This window comes from Barbus barbus, assembly GCF_936440315.1.
Source record: "Barbus barbus genome assembly, chromosome: 6".
Lineage (NCBI taxonomy): Eukaryota > Metazoa > Chordata > Actinopteri > Cypriniformes > Cyprinidae > Barbus > Barbus barbus.
Window position 1 is genome coordinate 19,103,261 of NC_136734.1, and position 24,477 is coordinate 19,127,737.

The window sequence follows — 24,477 nt, forward strand, 5'->3', positions numbered from 1 at the left end:
GGACTCCCACTTGTCTGCAATCTTCCGTTTGCCGCGCTCACCACGATTCGCCAGAAGGACTCTGTCACCGACAGTCAAAGGTGATCCCTTCACTTTCCGATTGTAGATCCTTGCATGCCGAGCTTGCTCAACAGAACTGTGCTTCTGTGCAATATTCGCAGCTTCGCCGAGGTCACTTTTAAGCCTGGACACGAAATCTGAATACTTCACAACAGTCTCATCCCTGAGAACATGTTGGAACATCACATCGATGGGAAGACGTGGGACTCTCCCGAACATCAAATAGAAAGGCGCAAAGCCTGTGGTCTCATGAACAGTGCAGTTATAACAGAACGTCAGCATCTGCAAAGACTGTGGCCACTTGGCTTTGGACTGGGGAGGTAAAGACCTTATCATGTTCCCTAAGGTTCTGTTGAAGCGTTCAGTGATTCCGTTTCCCATAGGATGGTAAGGAGTGGTATGTGATTTCCTTATACCTGCCATATCCAGCAGCTCCTTCATCAATTTGCTCTCAAAACTCGGACCTTGATCCGAATGCACACGCCTAGGGAATCCGTAAACACAGAAGAGACCGTTCCATAAATGATGAGCAACTTGTTTAGCGGACTGGTTCTTACAGGGGAAAGCATAGGCTAATTTGGTGAAATGGTCCGTTGCTACTAGAACATCCACACTCCTGTTATCGCCTTTCTCTGCTGTCCAGAAATCAATACAAATGAGTTCCATCGGCTCAGAGGTATGTATGTTCACAAGAGGAGCACGATCTTTCGGTTCAGGAGTCTTGCCTACAATGCATCGCATACAGTTCCTCACATAATTTGCTATGTCACATTCCATGCCTGTCCAAAAAAACCTTTGTCTGGCCAACAAAAGTGTCCTGGAGCGACCTTGATGACCAGCAGCATCATGCAGACCATGAAGCACTTGTTGTTTCAGAGCATCTGGGACAATGAATTGATACAACTTTTTGTTCATGTGACAGTCTCTTTTGACTTTGAAAAGCATCCCATCTTTGATGGTAAGTTTATTCCAGTGCTTAAGAAGCTTTAGGACAGTTCGAGGCTCACTTGCACGTTCACACTTGTCAGGACGTCTGTGTCGTTGAACGTAAAAGAGTGCTCTACTCACAGCGGTATCCTGTTCTTGTGCGGCTGAAAGTGTGCTTACATTGAGCGCAGTAGCCTGATCCACATCAGGGATGTGTGGCATGGTTTCCACACCTATCATCTGTCCTACACTACCAGAACGATGTGCGTCCAATACTGCAGCTACATCCTGTGAACTCAAAGCACCTGCCGTCATCTGATATTGTCCGCCAACTCCAGTCTCATCAGAAGAATCCTCAACAGGTCTTAGTACTTGACAGTTAGTGGTAAGTCGGAAAGAATCTTGAATGACTTGATCCACAACTCCATTAACCTGACTGAGCAAAGAGTGGTAAGGTTCTGTTACAAGTCGATGGCTTACACTAGACTGGACAAAAGGTTCCCTGCTCAACGCGTCGGCGACAATGTTCTTGGAGCCGGGTACATATTTCAGATCAAAGCTGAAGGAGGCTAATTTAGCAACCCAGCGTTGCTCGCAGGCATCGAGTCTTGGCTTGGTGAGTATGTAGGTGAGGGGATTATTGTCCGTCCAAGCTGTAAAATGACGGCCCTTCAGCCAATAATGGAACTTGTCACATATCGCCCACTTAAGTGCGAGGAATTCCAGCCTGTGAGCCGGGTAATTCATCTGAGAACGAGACAGTGTCTTGCTAGCAAATGCCACTGGTCTGGCCAAAGTACTGCCCTTGGGGATTTGGGACAGAACAGCTCCCAGACCATCAAACGAGGCATCAACAGCTAATATGAAGTCACAATTAAAGTCAGGATGTGCTAGTGTTACACTTTTGAGAAGGTCCTCCTTTAAAGTGTCAAATGCTTTCTGGCATCTGTCATTCCAGTCTGTCGGTGAGAGTTTAACACACACAGCCTTAGAGTTGAGTTTCCTCCTCCTGCCTCTAGAGCCCATAGTTCCAGTCTTTGAGATCAGATCGAATAACGGCTTAGCTTTAACAGAACATCTCTCTATAAAATGTTGGTAGTACAATACCATACCTAAGAACGATCTGATTTTCTTGTGACATGGAGTGGCGCCATCAGAGTCCATCAGGTCCGCTGCTTGAACATCCGTAATGGCTTTTATTTTCCCTGGATCAGTCTTAACACCATCCTCGCAAATTACATGTCCAAGAAACTTGACTGATTTTCTCAAGAAGTGGCATTTTTTAGGGGAAAGTTTGAGATTATGGGCTTTGAGTCTTGAAAACACCATCTCCAGCCTTTCAAGTGCAACCTGCTCATTGGGAGCAAAAACCATGAGATCATCAAGATAGCACAGTAAACTTGTGAAGTTCCCGTCACCAAAGATTGACATCATCATACGCATGAACGTAGCGGGACTATTACAGAGGCCCTGTGGCATCCTGTTATATTCATGCAACCCAAAAGGTGATGAAAAAGCAGTATATTTCCTATCTTCCTCATGTAAAGGAACATTATAGAAGCCTGAGGTAAGGTCCATAGTCGAGAAGAAAGCATTTCCTCCAAGAGCAGCTAAGGCGTCGGCCTGGTGTGGCAGAGGATGGGCATCCTTCACAGTTCTGGCGTTCAACCACCGAAAATCCGTACAGATCCTCAAATCGCCATTCTTTTTCCACACCAGGACGAGAGGGGATGCGTATTCACTGTTTGATTTTCTGATTATGCCCTTCTCTTCCATTTCGTCCAGCGCTACTCTCAGTTTCTCATAATGGCTTGGCGGTACACGACGGTAGGGGAGACGAAAGGGTTTTTCATCCACAAGGTGAATCCGATGTACAAAATCTTTGGCTTCACCACAGTCCATTTTATTCCTTGAAAATATGGACTCATATTTCTTGACAAGATGGAGCAGTTTCATTTTCCATGTTGAAGACACTTCGCATGCTGTCAGATCCAAGTCTCTCAATCCCAAGTCACCCAAGATCTGCATTAACTCATCCTCAGATTCCTGGGAACCATCCTCATGTTGAAAGTATTGAACTTGAGACTTAATACAGTCACTCTCTGGGAGATCTTCAACAGCAATACATGGAGAAACATCTGCAATCTTTGCATTTCTTCTTAAGGTCAACACACTGTTTGTAGGGTTTATAACTTTAACAGGTATCCAGCCATCGCCCCATAAAGGTGTAATGACTCGACCGACCAAGATCTGCTTAGGGCTACTTTTGGACTGGGTGGGCTCCACCAGCACCGTACTTCCCACAGACATTGTAGTGTTGACAGGAAGCTTCCCCCAGACAAGGTGTTCACTCTGGGGTTGGAGTGTCACACAGTGCTTGAGTTTAACAGTACCAACCTTCTCAGGTACGTGGTCGCCTCTCCATCTCTGAGTGTTGGACAGCAAAGAAATGAACTCTAAGCACTCGTTTTGTCCATTACAGCACGGCAGTGAGACCAATTTCCAATAGTCATCTGTATTTTTTAGGAGAGTCAGCAGGCTTTTGATGGCATTGCTGCCCAAGATCATCTCATCTGTCTGGCCTGGAACTATCAACACAGGTATTATCATTTTACAACCATAGACACAGACAGGCAGATCATACAATGCTGTTGGTGTGACTCGGTGACCACCACATCCAATAATTACAACACCATCGGCAGAGCATTTTCTCAACGTTAAGGTGCTTGCCAGCAAACTAGCTTCGGCCGTCTCGCTGAGAGTGCAGGCCATTGAGCCACTGTCAAGTAAAGCAGTGAAAGACGGACCATTTTCCACAGACACAGTAGTGTAAAATAATGAATCAGCTCTGGGGACTCTTTGGATTCCTTGAAAGACGGCGGTTTTATCAGGTGAGACACTCGGTTTATACTGTTCAAATGCAGACTTGTAATCTTGTGTGTCAAAGATGGGAGGATTATCAACATGGTCTGTACTATCCTCCCTTGTGCACAGACCTACTAGTTTTCCGGACTGGGCTGAGTGGATTGACTTCTCCACCGAAGACAAGAACGCCTGGAGTGACCAGGTGACTGACACTGGAAACACAGTCGATGCTCACGACAGTGCATCAAGGCGGAATGGGCAGGATCAGCGCAAATAGAACACGGTAAGGCATCAAAACCTTCAATCCTAGGAAGTCTAATATGAGGCTGGCGTCTAGGATGAGACTGAGGTTTGTTAGAATTGGTTAACAGGACTTTTTCAAGCATGTCGATGACCTTTTCAAGGGCAGAGAAATCTGTGCTTTTCTGTTGCTGGTCGCACACCAAGGGAGCAGGCACTGGAACTGTATTAACATCAAGCTTGTTAATTGAAACTCTTTCACTTTGGCTGCGATGCACTGCACTGGTGGCTTTGAACGATAAGTCAGATTGATAGTCATTAAGCACAGCCTGTACTTCATGGGCCGACCACTTGTCAATTGGTTTGGATCTGAAGGTTAAGGCCAAGTCTTTATTCGGGCAGTGTCTGATAAACATGTGGACTATTTCAACACTGGGCTTGTCAAGTGTTTTACCTTGCTCACGCAGGCATTCAGAGGCGACATCAGCCGCTTTGTTAAGTCTCAGCCAGTAGTCGTATGGATTCTCATCCTCCTCAGGTAAAGTAGTGTAAAAATCAGCAAGAGGAACAGGTGAGTAGTGACTACAACTGAAATGTTTGCGCTGCAGGCTGTAGACAGAGTTTGGGCAAACAGTGGTGGCAGAATCACAGTTCCTGATCCAGAATTTGACCACGTCTTTTGCTTTACCACGCAGGTGTACAAGGATTTCCTCCACGTGCTCATCACCACTCATGTTGCCCTTTCTAACAAATGTCCTCATCAGATCTTCCCATTCCTCAATTTCAACAGTATCTGAACCATCTCCCCTGAATGAAGGAGGCTCCTTGACTTTTCTGTGATGAATTACTTGGTTTTGTGACACATTATTCATGCCTGAGGGGCTGTCAATCTTATAATCATCGGTGTGTTTTTTACTTGGCGTGTCGGTGTCCAAACTATAGGAACTGAGATGAGACATAATGTTCTCTGCTAGTTGTTGGCCAATTTGATGAACAATTGAACTCATCTGCCCTAACATATCAGGAACGCTATCATTCTTGGGTGTAGATGTGCAGGCTACTCTTTGATTGACATCTGACTGCATGTCTGCGGCATCATACTCTCTTAGAGGACAACCCTTTTTGGCATTGCCAGGCCCACTATCACTATCGTCAGCACCGGGACTATTCATTGAAAAGGGAATTGGAAAACTTAAAACCCCTCTGCCTCTACCCACTGGACCAGGAGTAAATTGGTCAGGAATATATCGGTCACCGTTGCTCATAATGGGCAATGAAATACGCTACAATACATGCAGAATTTAACTCAATGTCAAAGAGCAGAGTCCAATAAAGAAAAAGAATAAAGTGAGTGAGTCCCTTGATCACAAAAGGCTGTGGACTGATTATGAGCTGTTCAACTGATGATGGATACGTCCAGCCCTTATGCGGCAGCACGGTGATCTCTCTCAGCTTGCTTGAAGACTCGACCCAAGGCAACACAGCGGCATCACAACTTCACGGCACCAATGTGACGGTCTTGCCTGGGTGGTCTGCACAGTGGAGACAGCGTGTGTAAATAGGGTTTCTCTGATTCAGTAAGAGAATAAACCATTTCCACAGCAATGCTTCGTTAACTCTGCTGTGGGCGGTCCCTACTCCACACGCTAAATTATATCACGCACCACATAGATGGCGCTGTCCCCATTTATGCAATAATTTAACATACTTTTCCACTCCGTTACATATGTATACCTAAAATAATTGTGTAAGTAGAAAAAACCCCCCGCAAAAAATGCATTTAGAAACAGTTGAGTTCCCCCTCCCCTTCCTCACAGTGGTTTGGCCCACTGCCTGCTTTCCCAGTTCATCTCACCTACTCCACACACACGAGTCACGCCCGTTTCACACATACTTCGTGTGCAGTACGTATGCGGTGCGGAAGCATGACGAGCCATTGTGCTTTCACACATCACACGTTTGCAGTGCGCTACTGATCCGCAGTTTCTGTGTGCAACAAATTCAAAAATCTTTGTACAACATATTCTGCGGGTCATAAAGAATTTTGTGTTTTTCCACCTCCACGATGAGACGAGTGTCATCCATATCACCTTCTTTTTGAGTACTTTTCTGTCGGACAGCCTGTCACGTGATTGCCAGCGAGTGTTCCCCCCAAACCCCTCCCCTACATATATATTATGTATTTCTTGAGGGAAAAAAATAGTAATATCTGATCGCATTTTGCAACTCTTGGGACTATACTGATTTTACTTTTTTTTACTTCTTGACCCTGTAATTTATTAACTGTAGAACACATTAACTGCAATTATAAGTGCTTATATGATGAAATTATTATAGTTTCTTGTCAATCTGTGTTTATTTTAATGTGAACAATGCGCTGCCACTTTAATTCACTGCGGTGCAGCACAGCAAAAATAGACTCGGTGCGGAAACGATCGCTGCACAGCTGTATACGCACCGCAACTGGAATGGATCGACGGACTGCAACCGCGTGCAGTGTGAAAGCTCTAACCTGTTAACATGGGTACGGAAAAAAAACGCACTGCAAACGGAGTATGTGTGAAACGGGGGCGTCAGGTGTGTGGCTGCGGCTCAGTTAATGTTGAACTCCAGTAAGTAGGGTACTTTATTCACTTTAAATAAAGCGATTCTCTTTAATGTAGTTGATGCAGACTCATTCATAAGTTAGTGCGGCAAAAATGCTGATTACCGATGTAATTTTCCATGAATCTGCTATATTAGCGATTAAAATATTACTTATCTAGTTAACGGTAGCTTGTTTATAATAGCTTGTTGCATAGTGCACTGCAACTTATGGGGGTTTTCCACTGACTGGTACCAGCTCGGTTCAGTTCGGTTCTGTTTCGGACCTACAGTTTTCCACTACAACTGGTTGCTATAGCGACCAAACATTCTGAGAAGCAGCACGAGCGGAGCGCTCTAAGCTGAGGCAAAGACTATAGAAAAAAAACTTTGAAAATAACCATAATGTCGCAGTCTCCATGCTACAATAATAATGATAGAAGCAAAGTTTTTCACTGTGGGGACATATCTTTATAAGTTCAATTTGACTGTATTATTTGTGTCTCCTTCAAAAATTGCTCATAAGAAATTTTATATTTATTGTCCCCCCCTACTGTTAAGTGAAATTTACGCCCATGATATTAATGCAGATCACAACATTTTTATGCTCAAACATGTCTGTATTTGTTAAAATCGCTGCACAATCATTTAATCCTGAATTACACAGACTCAAATTGAAAGACATTTGTTCGTGGTTAGTAAGATACATGCATAAAATCTATGCAGTACATGGATAATTGTGCATGCATCTATTAATCATTTTGAGTCTAATATCATCTTGGCGGCTGCTGCCCGCTCTCCCTCGGCTTGCTGCAGCTGGTTCTCGGCTGCTCCATGGTGGCGCTCTCTTTCTAACATAGTCTCATCCCAGCTCTGTCCCTTAGCAACTCGCCCCCTATTAGAAACTCCTGTCCGTTTTGGGCCGGTGTTGTGTAATATTCGGTTCCCGTGAAAAACTGTTCCAGTGGGTGGAGTTAACGTGTTGTGGGCGTGTCCTTGAATCAACGCGCAAACGAATGGAACTGAAAATATTAGCGCATGCTCCTCAAATCACTACGTGTTTAATGGATTATTTCGAAAAGGTAATGAAGTATCAATGTTCAGCATTAAAGCATTAACTGCAACAGTGTCAAAACAATACATAGTTTGTGTAATAATATGATAAATCTTTTGATTACAGGAATACAGCAAAACAAACCAAAGTGAATAACTCATGCAAACATAGGCTAATATAGTTTTTATAGTTGTTGTTTTCTTTTTGATGTGTAGCGTTTATATATTTCAATTGTGGGGCTTTCATTTTTTTATTTTGTTTAATAGATTAGACTACCTAGTTGTCATTGGTGACTAGTGCAGTGTGTAGTCTTCTGTGAGTATTATATTACTGGCCATAATCAGAGGTGCTAACGTTTTTATTTTACGGTACATATGCATGCTACTCGTATTAAAATGCATGCTTGTCAGTATGCCACTGTATTAGTCTACAGCTTTTCATCGCTCCATTACAAACCAACAGGTATAGAGGAGAAGTTTTATTATGGTCTAATGTGTTTCCAATGCAGTCTGATACAGAAACGTGGTGCTGCACTTTTAGTTTAGTCTATTTCTGAGTATATGAGCACACCAGACACTGTTATTTACCAGTAATGCACTATGATAAACCATACTGATCTGTCAATATGTTGTAAACTATTAGCAAAGTTATTAATTAGACTTTTAAAAAGTACCCTGTAGTTGCTGCCTCAAGGAAATATTTCAGCTTGGTCCATTATTTTTTTACTGGTGCAGTGGTACCTAATGCAGTTGGTTTAGTCAAATAATGGTTGATTTAGTTAAACAATAATTTAATTGGAATTTGACTTAATTCAGATGTTACAACTTGAAGCACATATTTAGGATTCAAAATTTTACAGTGAACAGTTTACAGTTCAACATTTTTACAGTATATAGTTTCACAGTGTAGTCTAATATCCAATCTAGTGACCAGATTTCAATGAATGACAATGTCATTTTTACTTTTGTCAGATTTATTAGTCAATATGACATTAATGATTATTTAGATCCTGGCACATTTACCAGAAGTTTTTCACATTTACCAAGCTTGTTTACATTAAGAAGTGTCCTCATCTGGGCTGCAGACTCATCGTCGATAGTTGCAGTCTAAAAATTCAGCGGAAAACAAAACAAATTAATTTTTTGAACAGAAAAACTGATATTCCGAAGAGAGCAAGGATGACATGAACACTCACCTCGTTGACATACATGATGGGGAAAATGGTCTCATTCAGGAAATTTGTTTTGCTGAAAAGGAAAAAAAGGCTAATGAGACTTCCATTTCTTCACTCCAGAACATTCTTTAAGTTGTTTTTGTGACGATTTTACTCACGGGAAGCCAGGGACTCGCTTCAGTATGATATTGAGCTGAGCTCTCTTACAGGCACGAATGGGTACCCCTGTGGTCTGCAGAAAAAAAAGCAATGGGACAAGTTACTATTGGAAGTCAACCAATATTCACCACAATACACACAGTCTTTGCTTGGTTCCAATCCCTGAAGAAAGTCTAAAACCATTTGGGGGAACCAGGCCACTATGTCAAGCCACTATGTCAAGTCTACGATGCACAGCGTCATGATAACATCATTTGCTTATCCTGTTCTGATCGTATATGTGCTTTAGATCTTGCGTGTGCTACTTTGTGTTGGTTGCACAAATATATGACCCATATAGGCCGTATTTTATCTCTATTTAGACTGGCTAAGGCACTGAATATGATGAAACTGCAGATTCTTACATTGTACATAAGGCCGAAATGCTCATCCACTTCTGGTCTCATGTCATGGATTTTGGACAGCAGCGGATCTTTGAAACCCCACAGGACCTCATGGACTGTGCGATTCATAAACACCTCAATGCCCATGGATCCCATCCACATAGACACAGCAGTCCTCAGAAAGAAGGAGTAGGAGTTCAACTCGTTCATCACAGCCTGAAACAAGAGGGAAAGAATTCAAAAGCAAATTATAAGCAAAGATAATCAGTTTAACAAATGCTATGGGCAGACTAAATTTAAATGCAAAATGATTTGTTGCCAATGCAAAACAAAACCCTTCTTACAATGAATGGAATGTTAACCGTTATCACACGGTCAACCTCAGGATCTCCTGATGACATGTTGCGAAGAAACACAAAGCTCTTGGGATTTGTGGCAAAGATTTTTGTCGCGTTCTCAAGGAAAGTGACATTTTCCCTGGGTCGATATTCCCTGATAATAGAAAGAAGCATTTTATTTAATTCAGGGTTCCCACTCTTTCATGAACACCAGATTCAAGGACTTTCAAGGACTTTTTAAGCACCATTTATTTTATATCAAGCACCTCTCAAATTCACACGCCAGCGAATGTAGTGTCATGAAAGACCTTACAATACTAAACATTTTACTTACACTTAACATTTACATTAAACATTTCAGAGTAATAATGTTTTGAATGTGTAGGTTTCATAAATTAAGACCGTTTTGAGTAGTCGTGTTCGAAGAATTTAATGAAATCCATTGAAGTTAATACTGGTAATATTCAAATACAATTTCTAAAATATTTTTAGAAAAACAGCAAACTACAAAAAACAAAACTGTTTTTTGCTGTAGTTCTTGTACAAGATTTAAATTTGAAAATTTCACAATTTTTAAATTAATAAAAAGTCTTTAAATGTTGTAATAACACTGTAAACCTGTTAACATTAAAAATTAGCATGTTCTCTCAATAGAGACGTTACTCATTAATAAACAACTCAAGTCAAAATTCTTTTGTAAATCCCATTTTTTTCATCTTTGACCTAGAGGAATGCAGGTGCTCAACATTTCAATATTAAAAAAAAAAAATGTCATGAACATTTTAAACATTGTACATGTGCAAATCTGCAAATAAATATAAAGAAAATAAATAAAAAATAGGACTTTCTATTTGCTTTTAAACTGTAAACGCGTTCCACTAAGCAGTTTTTCTTATTTTTCAAGTTCTACATTTTCTCCTTAGCTCCATGTCGCAGTAAGTTTTGGGAGTTCATTTTTAGTCCATCTCCTATCCTGAAAAGTCTGTCTTGCAGAGATTGACTAAAAATGAGCTCCTAAAACTTACTGCTATTCTGGAAGATAAATTCTTCAAAACAAGTGGTACAAGAGGATGTGGTGCTGGTCCATCAAGACTCACTCTCAACCAGTGTTAATTTCGTTGACCAATACTTTATCATAATTTTCATCAACGACATTTTTTTCACTGACGACAACGAGACGATAATGAACGAAAACTATTTTTGAATGACAAAAATTATGACAAATCTATCTATCTAATCTAAAATGTTAGGGAGGGACAATTTGGGAAGAGATTCATTCAGAACGAATCTGCTGCATAGAAGGTTAGATGCAAACATATGAACCGACGGGACATAAGCTAAAATACACTTGCTGCACGGCACATAAAACATTAAAAAATGTCAATATGTGGGAGTAAGAGGGGAGCAGACATATGCATAAATCTGACGACGCAAGAGAGAACTCAATTCGGTCATGTTTTCTGAGTGCAGACACTGAAGCGTACACACACAGAAAGCGCGTCTCACAGCACGTGAGTACTCTTTCACGTCGCATGAACGGAGAAATACACACAAAATGATGTTGAAATGTCCGTTTGATGTTGAAATGTCCGACGAGTATTCACGTAAACACAGCTGTGAACGTAAACAGTAGGGAGAACGTGTATCAGCAGGCCTACATTGCATCCGTCACCGTGCATTCGGTTTTAAAGGGATAGCAGCCTAATTTAGTTGCTATTGTCCGAGTCATTGATGTTAATCAAACAACAAAAGAAAGACATACAATCACTCACTACTCTTGACTGAAAAACTTTAGTAGCCCTAAAGATTCATCTAAATTTATTTATAGAAATAAATATGTCTGCTTGAAAGAATGATAAACAAGTTGTTATAAAGAATGCATAATTAGCCTATATATAACCATTGGTATTTCATTAAAAAGAAGACCATATTCCTGTTCTTTATGAGAAGTGGTTTTATTTAATTTTATCAAAGGCATGTTGTGTGTCACCGCAATTAAATTGCAGTCTATCATGATAAAAAACAATATCAAACCTATATAATGAGTTTGGAAATTTTAGAGAAATGCTTAATAAATGCACTGTAACTAAACCCATTAGATTTTAGCCGACTAAATTTACTGTAGATTTAGTCGACTAAAAATCTTATGATATTTAGTCAACTAAAACGAGACTAAAACTAAAAACAACTCAGATGAGTAAAATATGACTAAAACTATATGGCATTTTAGTCAAAAGACTATGACTAAAACATTTGCTGTCAAAATTAACACTGCTCTCAACTTATCCGTCTATAAAGCCTATAAAAATGTGTCTTCATGTATTTAACAACACTTCAGCATGTTATTCTCATTAAGCGAGGGTCATTTTTTAGGATTTTTTTACGCAAGCAAAGTCTCTGAGAACCCAACATCTTATAATTCTGGAGACTCCAGGAAGGTTGCCGTTCTGGAAAATGGTTGCGCTGGAGACTAAATGTTTGATGGTTTACACCTAATTCTTCACATTAATTCTTAATTATTTTGCAGTTACCGTGTGTCTTATCTTCTCCACCTGTTTTTGTCTAACCCCGCTGTAATGAGCATTTCGCTGACCAATGGTCATGTCTTAACTTTACAATTTCTGTATTGCATTAGTTTTGAATATTTCTCATTGGGGATTTAATAATTTTTGACTTTTCAGTTAAATCTCTTTTTTGGCTCATTTTATCTGTAAAAGAAAATGTGCCTAATAATTCTGCACACATGAATATAAGGAGTTTTTCACTTCCAGCCTTCATAGACAATTATATATCACTTATAAATGATTCATTACAAAATTAATAGTAGTTATTAAAATTGATGTGGTTTGGAATTGGTAAAATGTTCTTGGAAATAAATATGATCAGAATATCAACGTGTCTAATTCACGCACTGTAAAGATGTGCTCACTTTACACAGAGTGTGCGTGATCGTGTAATCGAAAGTGAAAGTGAACTGCGAGCGCTCATTCAAATTAATAGCGCGAAAATGATATACAATATTAGACTGTTTGCGGGAGCGGGACACACATGTTGCGGGAGCGGGCGGTAATGGCCAGACACTCAGCGGGAGCGGCTCAAGAAAACTCTAGGCTGCACATCAACACAAGCTAAGTTTTTTTCGCACTACCCCATCTCCACCCCAATTATTTGTGCCGTTTCGTTCTGTGACAGCACATATAGGACAATTTTGAAATAGCGCCATAAACTAAATTTATTTTAAATTTAATTCAAGCACTTTCAAGGACCTATGTTTGTTTTCAAGTACTTTCCAGGCCTTGAATCCATATGTCTGAAATTCAAGTACTTTCAAGTACTTTCAAGAAGAGTGGGAACCCTGTTAATTTTACAGTCAAGCCTGCATATATATGATCAAAAATATATAGTAAAATAATATTGTAAAATGCTACAATTTAAACAAAACTGAGTACTAATTTAATATATATTTAAATGTAATTTATTTCTTTGATGGCAAAGCTGAATTTTCAGCAGCCATTATTCCAGTCTTCAGTGTCACATGATCCTTCAGAAATCATGCTAAATCATGATTTGCTGCTCAAGAAACACTCTTTAGTATTATCAATGTTTAAAATATAAAAACAAAATCAGGATTTTTTCATGGATAGAAAGTATTTTTTTGAAACTGAACTATTTTCTATCAATATTCGTGTCTTCACTGTCGCTTTTGATCTTCTCAATGCATCCTCGAATAAATGTCTTAATTTCTTTAACAAACACATATACTTTGCAAATAATAACAATTTTACAAGCGCATGATAAATATTTGATATTTAGTTTAAAGTGGGTAGGTGAACGTTTCCTGTTTTCTATCTACGAAAAAAAAAGCCCGAGTCATTTCTATACTTTGGGGGCAAAACTTGTTGTCACTGACAACAGACAGTATCGTTTAGAAAACAAAACACTTCAGACGGCCCAGAATCATAAAAATGAACATCTGAATATTGAGTATATTTCAAGACTGGTAAATCAACATCACATATAAAGATGTGTAAATCACCTGTAGGTATATGGCCCTATTTGAGTGACTTTGGGCTTCTCCTTCCCAGCCAAAAACTCCTCTGGGTTGGTAACATTGAAGAAGAAATACTGCATGTAAACAGGTGGTGGTGGATTTTTCCAGCCCTCCAAAACTCTACTGTTCTCAGCCAGCGTGATCTCCTGTGAATGAAACAGAGTCAGAGGTCAAGAGAGAGCACCAAAGGACCAGAAAATGCTGTCTGTTCAAAGAGGTTAAAGTCAATGTTTAAACTGAGTTTCAATCAAATTTAGGGAAGAACGAACACAAAAGCGGAATGCCGGCTGACGTTTTGACTGATTCAGAGTTACAGAAGACGAAGAGAAACATCAACATCAGCGACCCACGACACACGTTTCCCTGGTATTTGAATTTTCATCAGAACGTAGGTTCAGCAGTCCCACTTCTCACTTCTTGAGTGTCGTGATTTGAACTCAGACGGAAGAACAAGGTTTATTTCGACACAACAAACTAATTTCAGAACAATGTCATTCATGACTACATGTGACAGCACAACATTTTGTAGTTATAGACAAAACGAGGCTCCAAAGGGTGACTCGTGACAAACTCATAACATCCAGGAGATTTTACTCCAGAATGCTGCCTTGAAATGCGGATAACGCTATCTGGAATCAGAAGCCATGACTTCAGCAGTGGAGCAGAACAGACGCTTCAAATCAACAAACATCACGGCCCCCGTTCACTGGACCCTCGGCGTCTCAAAGGTCCTTACAGGAAAGTGATTTGCTAGAATCACTATTTAAAGAAGCGCCTTATGTTGAAAAGAAAAGTAGTTTGTTTCAAAATCAATCATTCAAACATATAAACTATGCCATAATCTGAAAATCACCAATTGGTTCACGACAAACTGCGCATTAATATTACATTATTATGACCCTGAGAAAAAAAATAAAGGTCTTTGTTCAGAAAGGTCATATAATTTAAGAGTACACCTGTCTTTTGAACAGAGTGTTTTTCTTCTTCTCACATGTAAGCTCTGAATGGGATCTCTGTCATTAGGAGGAACCCTGTGCTTTACCATAGAATAAAGTACTAGTATAGAGACTAAAGAAAATCTGTGGCTATTCAACTTGTTCAACCATGTGTAGTGAAATCAGACCAAAGCTTTTCTTTAAAGTAAGACTGTGTCGCGTCACACCCATTGACTCTCTTTTCTAATCGGACATGGTTTCTCAGGAGGTCTGACAGGGCCCACACTGACAACAGTTGTTAATTACACCTAGTTAAAAAAAGGATGATTTTAGTCTTGCATTTTACCTTATAGACACCAATTAAAGTTTAATTAGCAAAAACACCAGACCACACCTTAACAAGAACATATACGCCAAAAGTTGGGGTGAGTAAGATTTTTTAATGCAAGTCTCTACTCTCCAAGGCTCCGTTTCTTTGATTTTAAAATGCTGTAAAAACAATAATATTGTGAAACTATTTTTATAAGCTGTTTTCTATTTCTGTTTCAAACTGAATTGTCAGCAGACTTTACTGCAGTATTCAGCGTCACATGATCTTTCAGAAATTATTCTAATAAGCTGATTTGGTGCTGATTTATTATTATTGTTATCAATGTTGAAAACGGTTTTGCTTTGTAATATTTTTGTGGAAAGCATGAAATTGTTTGTCAGGCTTCTTTGATGAATAGAAAGCCCAGCATATATTTCAAATATATCTTTAGTAACAATGTAAAATAAATCTTGTTTGGTAATGTACATGATTGTGTTCTTTATAGCTAATTAGCTTTCTTACAGCTATTCGATGGAATATGTTTTGAATATTACTAATTATTTATTTATTTTTACCTACGTACAAAATGAATGAAAAAGGTTAAAACACGATTACAAAAACTACTGCATTAACCTCTACACACAACCGCGTGCTCAACAACCTTGAGAAGAGAGATCTTTGAAGGTCCTAATGGACATCAAGCCATGTTAGAAAATCGAGCAACTCCAGCCAAGGTAAGAAAAACAACCAATATTTGTATTTAGATAGTGAGATCATTTGTCCTTTACGTGGAAGTACTTCACATTACAAAATGCCAGTAAAGTGGATACCAGAGCTGGTCTTCTGCTTATGAGGGTACCAGCAACTGGAAATTATATTTAAATAAATAACTACCATGTTGTACCAAAGTCCTTACACTGCCAAGAGGTGCAGATTTTAGTGAATTAAATGTAAACATGAATTCACAGCAAGCAATGAATACATTCATAAGCCTATGTCAAAGCCTGTATTTTAACTTGAGCTAAAAGCTGCTGCAAAAGCAGCAAGCAAAGGAAGTATTAACTGTCAAAAGAGATAAAACACTGAAGAAAAACTGCCTCAGAGCTGCATACTGTGTCACAAACTCCTTAAACATGACTCTCTGTTTCCACACCCTACTCGAAAAGACACATATCACAACAGGGGAACTAATGACTATTCACGTTAACTCCACCCACTGGAACAGTTTTTCACGGGAACCGAATATTACACAACACCGGATCTTCTGTGAGTATTATATTACTGGCCATAATCAGAGGTGCTAATGTTTTTATTTTACGGTACATATGCATGCTACTCGTATTAAAATGCATGCTTGTCAGTATGCCACTGTATTAGTCTACAGCTTTTCATCGCTCCATTACAAACCAACAGTTATAGAGGAGAAGTTTCATTGTGGTCTAATGTGTTTCCAATGCAGTCTGATACAGAAACGTGGTGCTGCACTTTTAGTTCAGTCTATTTCTGAGTATATGAGCACACCAGACACTGTTATTTACCAGTAATGCACTATGATAAACCATACTGATCTGTCAATATGTTGTAAACTATTAGCAAAGTTATTAATTAGACTTTTAAAAAGTACCCTGTAGTTGCTGCCTCAAGGAAATATTTCAGCTTGGTCCATTATTTTTTTACTGGTGCAGTGGTACCTAATGCAGTTGGTTTAGTCAAATAATGGTTGATTTAGTTAAACAATAATTTAATTGGAATTTGACTTAATTCAGATGTTACAACTTGAAGCACATATTTAGGATTCAAAATTTTACAGTGAACAGTTTACAGTTCAACATTTTTACAGTATATAGTTTCACAGTGTAGTCTAATATCCAATCTAGTGACCAGATTTCAATGAATGACGATGTCATTTTTACTTTTGTCAGATTTATTAGTCAATATGACATTAATGATTATTTAGATCCTGGCACATTTACCAGAAGTTTTTCACATTTACCAAGCTTGTTTACATTAAGAAGTGTCCTCATCTGGGCTGCAGACTCATCGTCGATAGTTGCAGTCTAAAAATTCAGCAGAAAACAAAACAAATGAATTTTTTTGAACAGAAAAACTGATATTCCGAAGAGAGCAAGGATGACATGAACACTCACCTCGTTGACATACATGATGGGGAAAATGGTCTCATTCAGGAAATTTGTTTTGCTGAAAAGGAAAAAAAGGCTAATGAGACTTCCATTTCTTCACTCCAGAACATTCTTTAAGTTGTTTTTGTGACGATTTTACTCACGGGAAGCCAGGGACTCGCTTCAGTATGACATTGAGCTGAGCTCTCTTACAGGCACGAATGGGTACCCCTGTGGTCTGCAGAAAAAAAAGCAATGGGACAAGTTACTATTGGAAATCAACCAATATTCACCACAATACACACAGTCTTTGCTTGGTTCCACCCGAAACAACGTGTGGAATAAGATGAGTTCGTCAAACACCAACTTAATGAGTCAATTTTCCATCACGACATGCTACAAAAACAATCACTGGGATTCTAGATAGAGTTAGGTAGGTTCAGTTTCACATTCACTTGTGGTTATCGGGGTGAATCACCTTACTTTTTCCTGTCATGGTAAGGTCGGGTGTATACGACTTTCAGATTATAAACCACAAGTCAGTACTGTCGCTGTAAAACAGTAAAATCACAAAGCGTCTGCACTGCTTACCGGGTTGATGTCGAGGTATGTTTCGTGTTCTTCCTGATTTGGGTTCATTCCATCAATGGCTTTGATGTACCTCTCATCGGCTTGATAGAAATGAGGGAATGACACAACAATGGGTGCACCTGTACAGTGAAGGGGAAATAGGCATTAGTTGCTGTTCTTTTATTCGGATCAGTGGTTGACAATCACCCATCTAGGAAAGCTCTACGGTGAATATGCAATAATAACAACTTCTTTATCATCTATTGCTTTATAATCACTGGTCATAAAGACCAATTAAACCATAAAAATGATTAAAGTCATGTCAAGCCTCAGGCTAACAGACTAGTCCAGTAGTTCAGATTTTTTTTTCCTGGCCACACCAAAAAAATGTAAATGTGACATTTTAAATTTTACAACTATAACATAACTTCCATGACATTTACAAATGCATACACTTGATGGCATACAAAGAAAAACGACAGTACGATTTTTAACAACGTTTCTGAAAGAAGTCTCATTTAAGCTCATTTATTTATATTAATAATATTGCGAAATATTATAACAATTTTAAATGACAGTTTTCTATTTAAATATATTTCTTTTTATATAATAAATACATTTATTCCTTGCTCCAGTCTTAAAATGTCAAATGGTCCTTTAGAAATCATTCTAATATGAGGTTTTGGTTTTGGTGCTTGATATTTTGGTGGAAATATTGATTCATTTTTGTTCCAGAATTCTTTGATGAATGGAAAAGTATAAAAGAACAATATAAATTTAAAATAGATTTTTTTTTGTAACATTGTAAAAGTCTTCACTTCTCACTCCTGATCAATTTGTGTCCTTGCCAAATAAAAGTATACATTTCTATAAAAAGAAATCTTACACTTTTGATTTGAACGATAGAGTATGTATTTCTCCAAACGCAAATGCTTAAGTTTGTAAGTCATAAAGACATGTAAATGATCAACGAATGCAAAGCAAGTAAAAACGCCCCACTTGCCTCAATGGAGCAGGTGACACTTCAGACTGCAAATCTGCAGTTCTTGACATTTTCCATTATCTAAAATAACGTCCCTGCGGCATTTTCTGGGACTTTTTTTGTTTTTTATGCACACTAACAGAAAATTTAACTTCCTCTTTTGTTGGCACATACTCAAAGATAAGACGGAAAGTACATGAACAACCACCAAAAACACAAACTACCACATTTTAGGTGCTTAGACCATCATTAGCTAAGAGTAATATGTACCATATCACTGATTTATATCCCATGTCCCATTCCTTAATAACACTCTAAATATAACTATTAATGAACAGTCATGAACCCTTCTAGGAATGATGACTAATCAAAGCATGTGCATATTACGACAGCTGTTTCCTATCATGAGCACTCACATGATAAAAGTGAGAGTTTACATTCGTTCAATAATAATATTAGCCTACTAGTTTATGGCAGAAACAATAGAGGCCGAGATAGCGTAATCTGTCAGAGGACACCTAAAGTGAATCAAGTGCTCGAGTCATAAAACTGCACTAAAAGTTATTCATTAAGCATTGAACCCTGATTTCCCTTTCATAGTCCAAGAGTGTGCAAACAAAAGCAGACCAATTTAACTTGAACTCAGGTTACGAGGCCACCGATCAGTAACCATAAACCCTGAAATTCAATACTATTTACACATGCTTGGTTTGCTTTGGTTGAATGTCAGTCTGAACTAGCTATTCAGGGCACCCAAATCTTTAGCACACTTAGACTGCTTTACCATATTTAAAAAGTTACCCCATTTTTCCCATGCAATTCATGGTAATTGCTTCTTTTGAAAACATCCCACACCTTTTCCACTGTAAAAAACCTACTAAACACAACACGACAGGCTTACCTTCCCGACAGACGCTGACTTTGAGCACACCTTTTCCTAGACAATCCCCAGCAGGCACGCAGAAACCAGCGTTATTGGGGTTCTCATCTGGAGGAGCGAGTACATCTGAAGGAGGGGCGAAGCGGAAGGCAGGGATGCCCTTCACTTCTGTGTCAGCCACGTAACCCAAATGAATGGATCTACGTGTAATAACAAACGTAAGCAACCATGTACAAGTAACAAAGTACCTTGTAAGTGTTAAAACACGTTACTTACCGGCACAGATCTGCAGCAAAGATGTAGAGGAGCTCTTTCCTGGACAGGAAGGTGTGGAAGACACTGCCATCGGTACCATTGATCATGTTGCTCTGGTTAGACGACCACCAGTTCATCTGTCTGCGAGTGAGAAAATTAATAGATGTGAACATTGTTTTTGTCACAGGTACTAAGGAGGAAAAGGAGGGTTTATTACGCATTTAATTCTCCATAATTATAATCCAAAAATGTACATTACATTTCAAATGTTTGGAATAATGGCATTTCAAAAGTCTCTTATGCTTACGAAGGCAGCATTTATTTGATTAACAGAAATATTGTAAAATATTATTAGAATTTAAAATAGCTGTTTTATAAGCACCCACTTTTATTCAGCAAGGACATATTATATTGTACAAGAGATTTGTTGAAAATAAATGAGATTCATGAAAAAACAACAACACTATTCCAAACTTTTGACCCGTAGTGTACATGCAGAATATTCTGTATCTGCAAAGAGATTTGAAGTTGTATTTATTGGGATATGGGTCAACTGAAATCAGGATATGGGGTAACTGAGAAGCGCAGGAGCTCTTTTCTTGGACTTTATACTTTGATATGGACTTATCTAGCATCTAATGCAGGCATGCTGTGTGTTTAACCCAATTTCCTAAGGCATGAGAACAGACACCAATGAGCATGCAAGAATTCTCACTATGTCAGTAAGGCAATGCAGATTACGCAAGCATTGAGGTACCTGATGCCATTCCACGTGTCAATCTTGCCGTAGTCCATGTAGTTCTTCTCTCCAGTGTGGAAGACAAATTCACCCTCATGGGTTCCATTTTTCTGTGGTCAGAACATAAATGGAATTTAATATAATGCTTCAACCTTTAGCGGAAAATAATCACATAAGTCACAGAAGGGTAAAGATGAGTAGAAAGTCCTCAAAAAGTGTTTGGCGGCCATGATATGAATGCAGAGTGAAAGACTAAATGTTTTATTAATGCAAACTGCTTACTCGTTGGTTCAAGGTACTGACATTATACCTACGATTACACAAAGATATTTAATATCTGTCCTAAATCTAAACCATATATAATCCCTGAAGAAAGTCTAAAACCCATTAGAGTAAACCAGGCCACTATGTCAAGGCTGACACACTGGTCAACATCTGCAGTCTACGACGCACAGCGTCATGATAACATCATTTGCTTATCCTGTTCAGATCGTATATGTGCTTTAGATCTTGCGTGTGCTACTTTGTGTTGGTTGCACAAATATATGACCCATATAGGCCGCATTTTATCTCTATTTAGACTGGCTAAGGCACTGAATATGATGAAACTGCAGATTCTTACATTGTACATAAGGCCGAAATGCTCATCCACTTCTGGTCTCATGTCATGGATTTTGGACAGCAGCGGATCTTTGAAACCCCACAGGACCTCATGGACTGTGCGATTCATAAACACCTCAATGCCCATGGATCCCATCCACATAGACACAGCAGTCCTCAGAAAGAAGGAGTAGGAGTTCAACTCGTTCATCACAGCCTGAAACAAGAGGGAAAGAATTCAAAAGCAAATTATAAGCAAAGATAATCAGTTTAACAAATGCTATGGGCAGACTAAATTTAAATGCAAAATGAATTGTTGCCAATGCAAAACAAAACCCTTCTTACAATGAATGGAATGTTAACCGTTATCACACGGTCAACCTCAGGATCTCCTGATGACATGTTGCGAAGAAACACAAAGCTCTTGGGATTTGTGGCAAAGATTTTTGTCCCGTTCTCAAGGAAAGTGACATTTTCCTTGGGTCGATATTCCCTGATAATAGAAAGAAGCATTTTAATTTAATTTTACAATCAAGCCTGCATATATATGATCAAAAATATATAGTAAAATAATATTGTAAAATGCTACAATTTAAACAAAACTGAGTACTAATTTAATATATATTTAAATGTAATTTATTTCTTTGATGGCAAAGCTGAATTTTCAGCAGCCATTATTCCAGTCTTCAGTGTCACATGATCCTTCAGAAATCATGCTAAATCATGATTTGCTGCTCAAGAAACACTCTTTAGTATTATCAATGTTTAAAATATAAAAAAAAAAATCAGGATTTGTTCATGAATAGAAAGTATTTTTTTGAAACTGAACTATTTTCTATCAATATTCATGTCTTCACTGTCGCTTTTGATCTTCTCAATGCATCCTCGAATAAATGTCTTAATTTCTTTAACAAACACATATACTTTGCAAATAATAACAATTTTACAAGCGCATGATAAATATTTGATATTTAGTTTAAAGTGGGTAGGTGAACGTTTCCTGTTTTCTATCTACGAAAAAAAAAGCCCGAGTCATTTCTATACTTTGGGGGCAAAACTTGTTGTCACTGACAACAGACAGTATCGTTTAGAAAACAAAACACTTCAGACGGCCCAGAATCATAAAAATGAACATCTGAATATTGAGTATATTTCAAGACTGGTAAATCAACATCACATATAAAGATGTGTAAATCACCTGTAGGTATATGGCCCTATTTGAGTGACTTTGGGCTTCTCCTTCCCAGCCAAAAACTCCTCTGGGTTGGTAACATTGAAGAAGAAATACTGCATGTAAACAGGTGGTGGTGGATTTTTCCAGCCCTCCAAAACTCTACTGTTCTCAGCCAGCGTGATCTCCTGTGAATGAAACAGAGTCAGAGGTCAAGAGAGAGCACCAAAGGACCAGAAGATGCTGTCTGTTCAAAGAGGTTAAAGTCAATGTTTAAACTGAGTTTCAATCAAATTTAGGGAAGAACGAACACAAAAGCGGAATGCCGGCTGACGTTTTGACTGATTCAGAGTTACAGAAGACGAAGAGAAACATCAACATCAGCGACCCACGACACACGTTTCCCTGGTATTTGAATTTTCATCAGAACGTAGGTTCAGCAGTCCCACTTCTCACTTCTTGAGTGTCGTGATTTGAACTCAGACGGAAGAACAAGGTTTATTTCGACACAACAAACTAATTTCAGAACAATGTCATTCATGACTACATGTGACAGCACAACATTTTGTAGTAATAGACAAAACGAGGCTCCAAAGGGTGACTCGTGACAAACTCATAACATCCAGGAGGTTTTACTCCAGAATGCTGCCTTGAAATGCGGATAACGCTATCTGGAATCAGAAGCCATGACTTCAGCAGTGGAGCAGAACAGACGCTTCAAATCAACAAACATCACGGCCCCCGTTCACTGGACCCTCGGCGTCTCAAAGGTCCTTACAGGAAAGTGATTTGCTAGAATCACTATTTAAAGAAGCGCCTTATGTTGAAAAAAAAAGTTGTTTGTTTCAAAATCAATCATTGAACTTGAGCTAAAAGCTGCTGCAAAAGCAGCAAGCAAAGGAAGTATTAACTGTCAAAAGAGATAAAAAACTGAATAAAAACTGCCTCAGAGCTGCATACTGTGTCACAAACTCCTTAAACATGACTCTCTGTTTCCACACCCTACTCGAAAAGACACATATCACCTGAGGGCTTGAAAAAGTTGTTTTGTAGAGAGAACTTGTGATGTTTTATTAACAAATTTCGGGAGGAGCACGCGCAGATATTTAACACGGCCAATTCATTATCAGCAATTACACCACCTATCCAATCAGCTCGAGAGAGAATCCCTATAAATAACCAAGCAGTCTTACCGTCATTATCTCTCGTCTTCCAACATTGGCACACCCAATCGAAGAAATCATGTCAGAGATTGAACTGTTTGTAAACGAGGAATCCTATGAAACGACGGATCCTCCTGCATCACCAGCTGCTGTCCTCTGCACCAGCGCTCCGCAGGACATCACGTTCCAGCCCACGGCTGCAACACGGGGCCACCGGCCTTCCCGTGCAGCACCTGCTCACACATCCAGGCGTCGAGGCACGCCGTCATCTTCATCTCCAAGGCGTCAGCCACCTTCTCCAGCATCATCCTTCACATCAGCCGTTTCCTACGCCCCAGCCGCGGGAAATGGACCGTGGCAGGACTTCGCCAGGTACTCACCAGCGCCAGCGTCTTCATTCCAAGCCGTTCTACCAAGCCGGAACTCCTCGCCCTCTACGCTTCTCTTCAGTCCGGGGAGCCTTCAAATTCTCCACCTCCGTCCAAAGCAGTGGCTAAAACGAGTCAGGGCCGCGGCGTTCCTTATTCACGTCAAGAACAATTCACCACTCCTTCGGGGATGGGCCTCTGGCCACAAAGCCGCACCAGAAGGCCTTCAGCAAGCCTAGGCCGCACCCTGGATGCCGCCGCCACCAGCAGCCACCCTCCTCCTCGAGTCACCGAACTTTTAACCCACCCTGGCGAAGAGCTGGCCTTAGCCTCCACAAGCCGCCGCATCCGAGCGAGCACACCTCCGCTAGCGGCGAGGAGCCACCCAAAGCCCCGGCCCCACCCCACTAAAATATTTGACTCCTGTAAATGTTTCTCGTTTACCCACAGAACTGCTCCATCACCCCGACCCATATTTCTTCGATTATGTCATATCAGGTCTCTCACACGGTTTCCACCCCGGCATCGGAAATCTCCCCACCCAAAGCCT

General features: G+C 39.5%; 1 protein-coding gene across 8 annotated transcripts in view; it reads right to left on the minus strand.

Annotated features, from left to right (window-relative positions):
- LOC306871437 (uncharacterized protein) overlaps positions 1–24,477 on the minus strand; it is a 67,960-nt gene that overhangs the window by 39,221 nt on the left and 4,262 nt on the right. For 4 of the 8 annotated variants that reach the window (XM_079419370.1, XM_079419376.1, XM_079419369.1 and 1 more), the window contains 16 exons: positions 22,424–22,584; positions 21,571–21,718; positions 21,248–21,442; positions 20,644–20,735; positions 19,908–20,027; positions 19,653–19,831; positions 17,791–17,909; positions 17,364–17,437; positions 17,227–17,278; positions 17,053–17,136; positions 13,820–13,980; positions 9,790–9,937; positions 9,467–9,661; positions 9,062–9,135; positions 8,925–8,976; positions 8,772–8,835 (listed from right to left, as the gene is read on the minus strand). In XM_079419370.1, the coding sequence (XP_079275496.1) occupies positions 8,772–8,835; positions 8,925–8,976; positions 9,062–9,135; positions 9,467–9,661; positions 9,790–9,937; positions 13,820–13,980; positions 17,053–17,136; positions 17,227–17,278; positions 17,364–17,437; positions 17,791–17,909; positions 19,653–19,831; positions 19,908–20,027; positions 20,644–20,735; positions 21,248–21,442; positions 21,571–21,718; positions 22,424–22,584 (1,918 nt within the window). Of the gene's footprint in view, positions 1–8,751; positions 8,836–8,924; positions 8,977–9,061; positions 9,136–9,466; positions 9,662–9,789; positions 9,938–13,819; positions 13,981–17,052; positions 17,137–17,226; positions 17,279–17,363; positions 17,438–17,790; positions 17,910–19,652; positions 19,832–19,907; positions 20,028–20,643; positions 20,736–21,247; positions 21,443–21,570; positions 21,719–22,423; positions 22,585–23,589; positions 23,783–24,477 lie in introns of those variants that run through there. The other 4 variants (XM_079419374.1, XM_079419375.1, XM_079419373.1 and 1 more) reach the window with 4 other exon arrangements.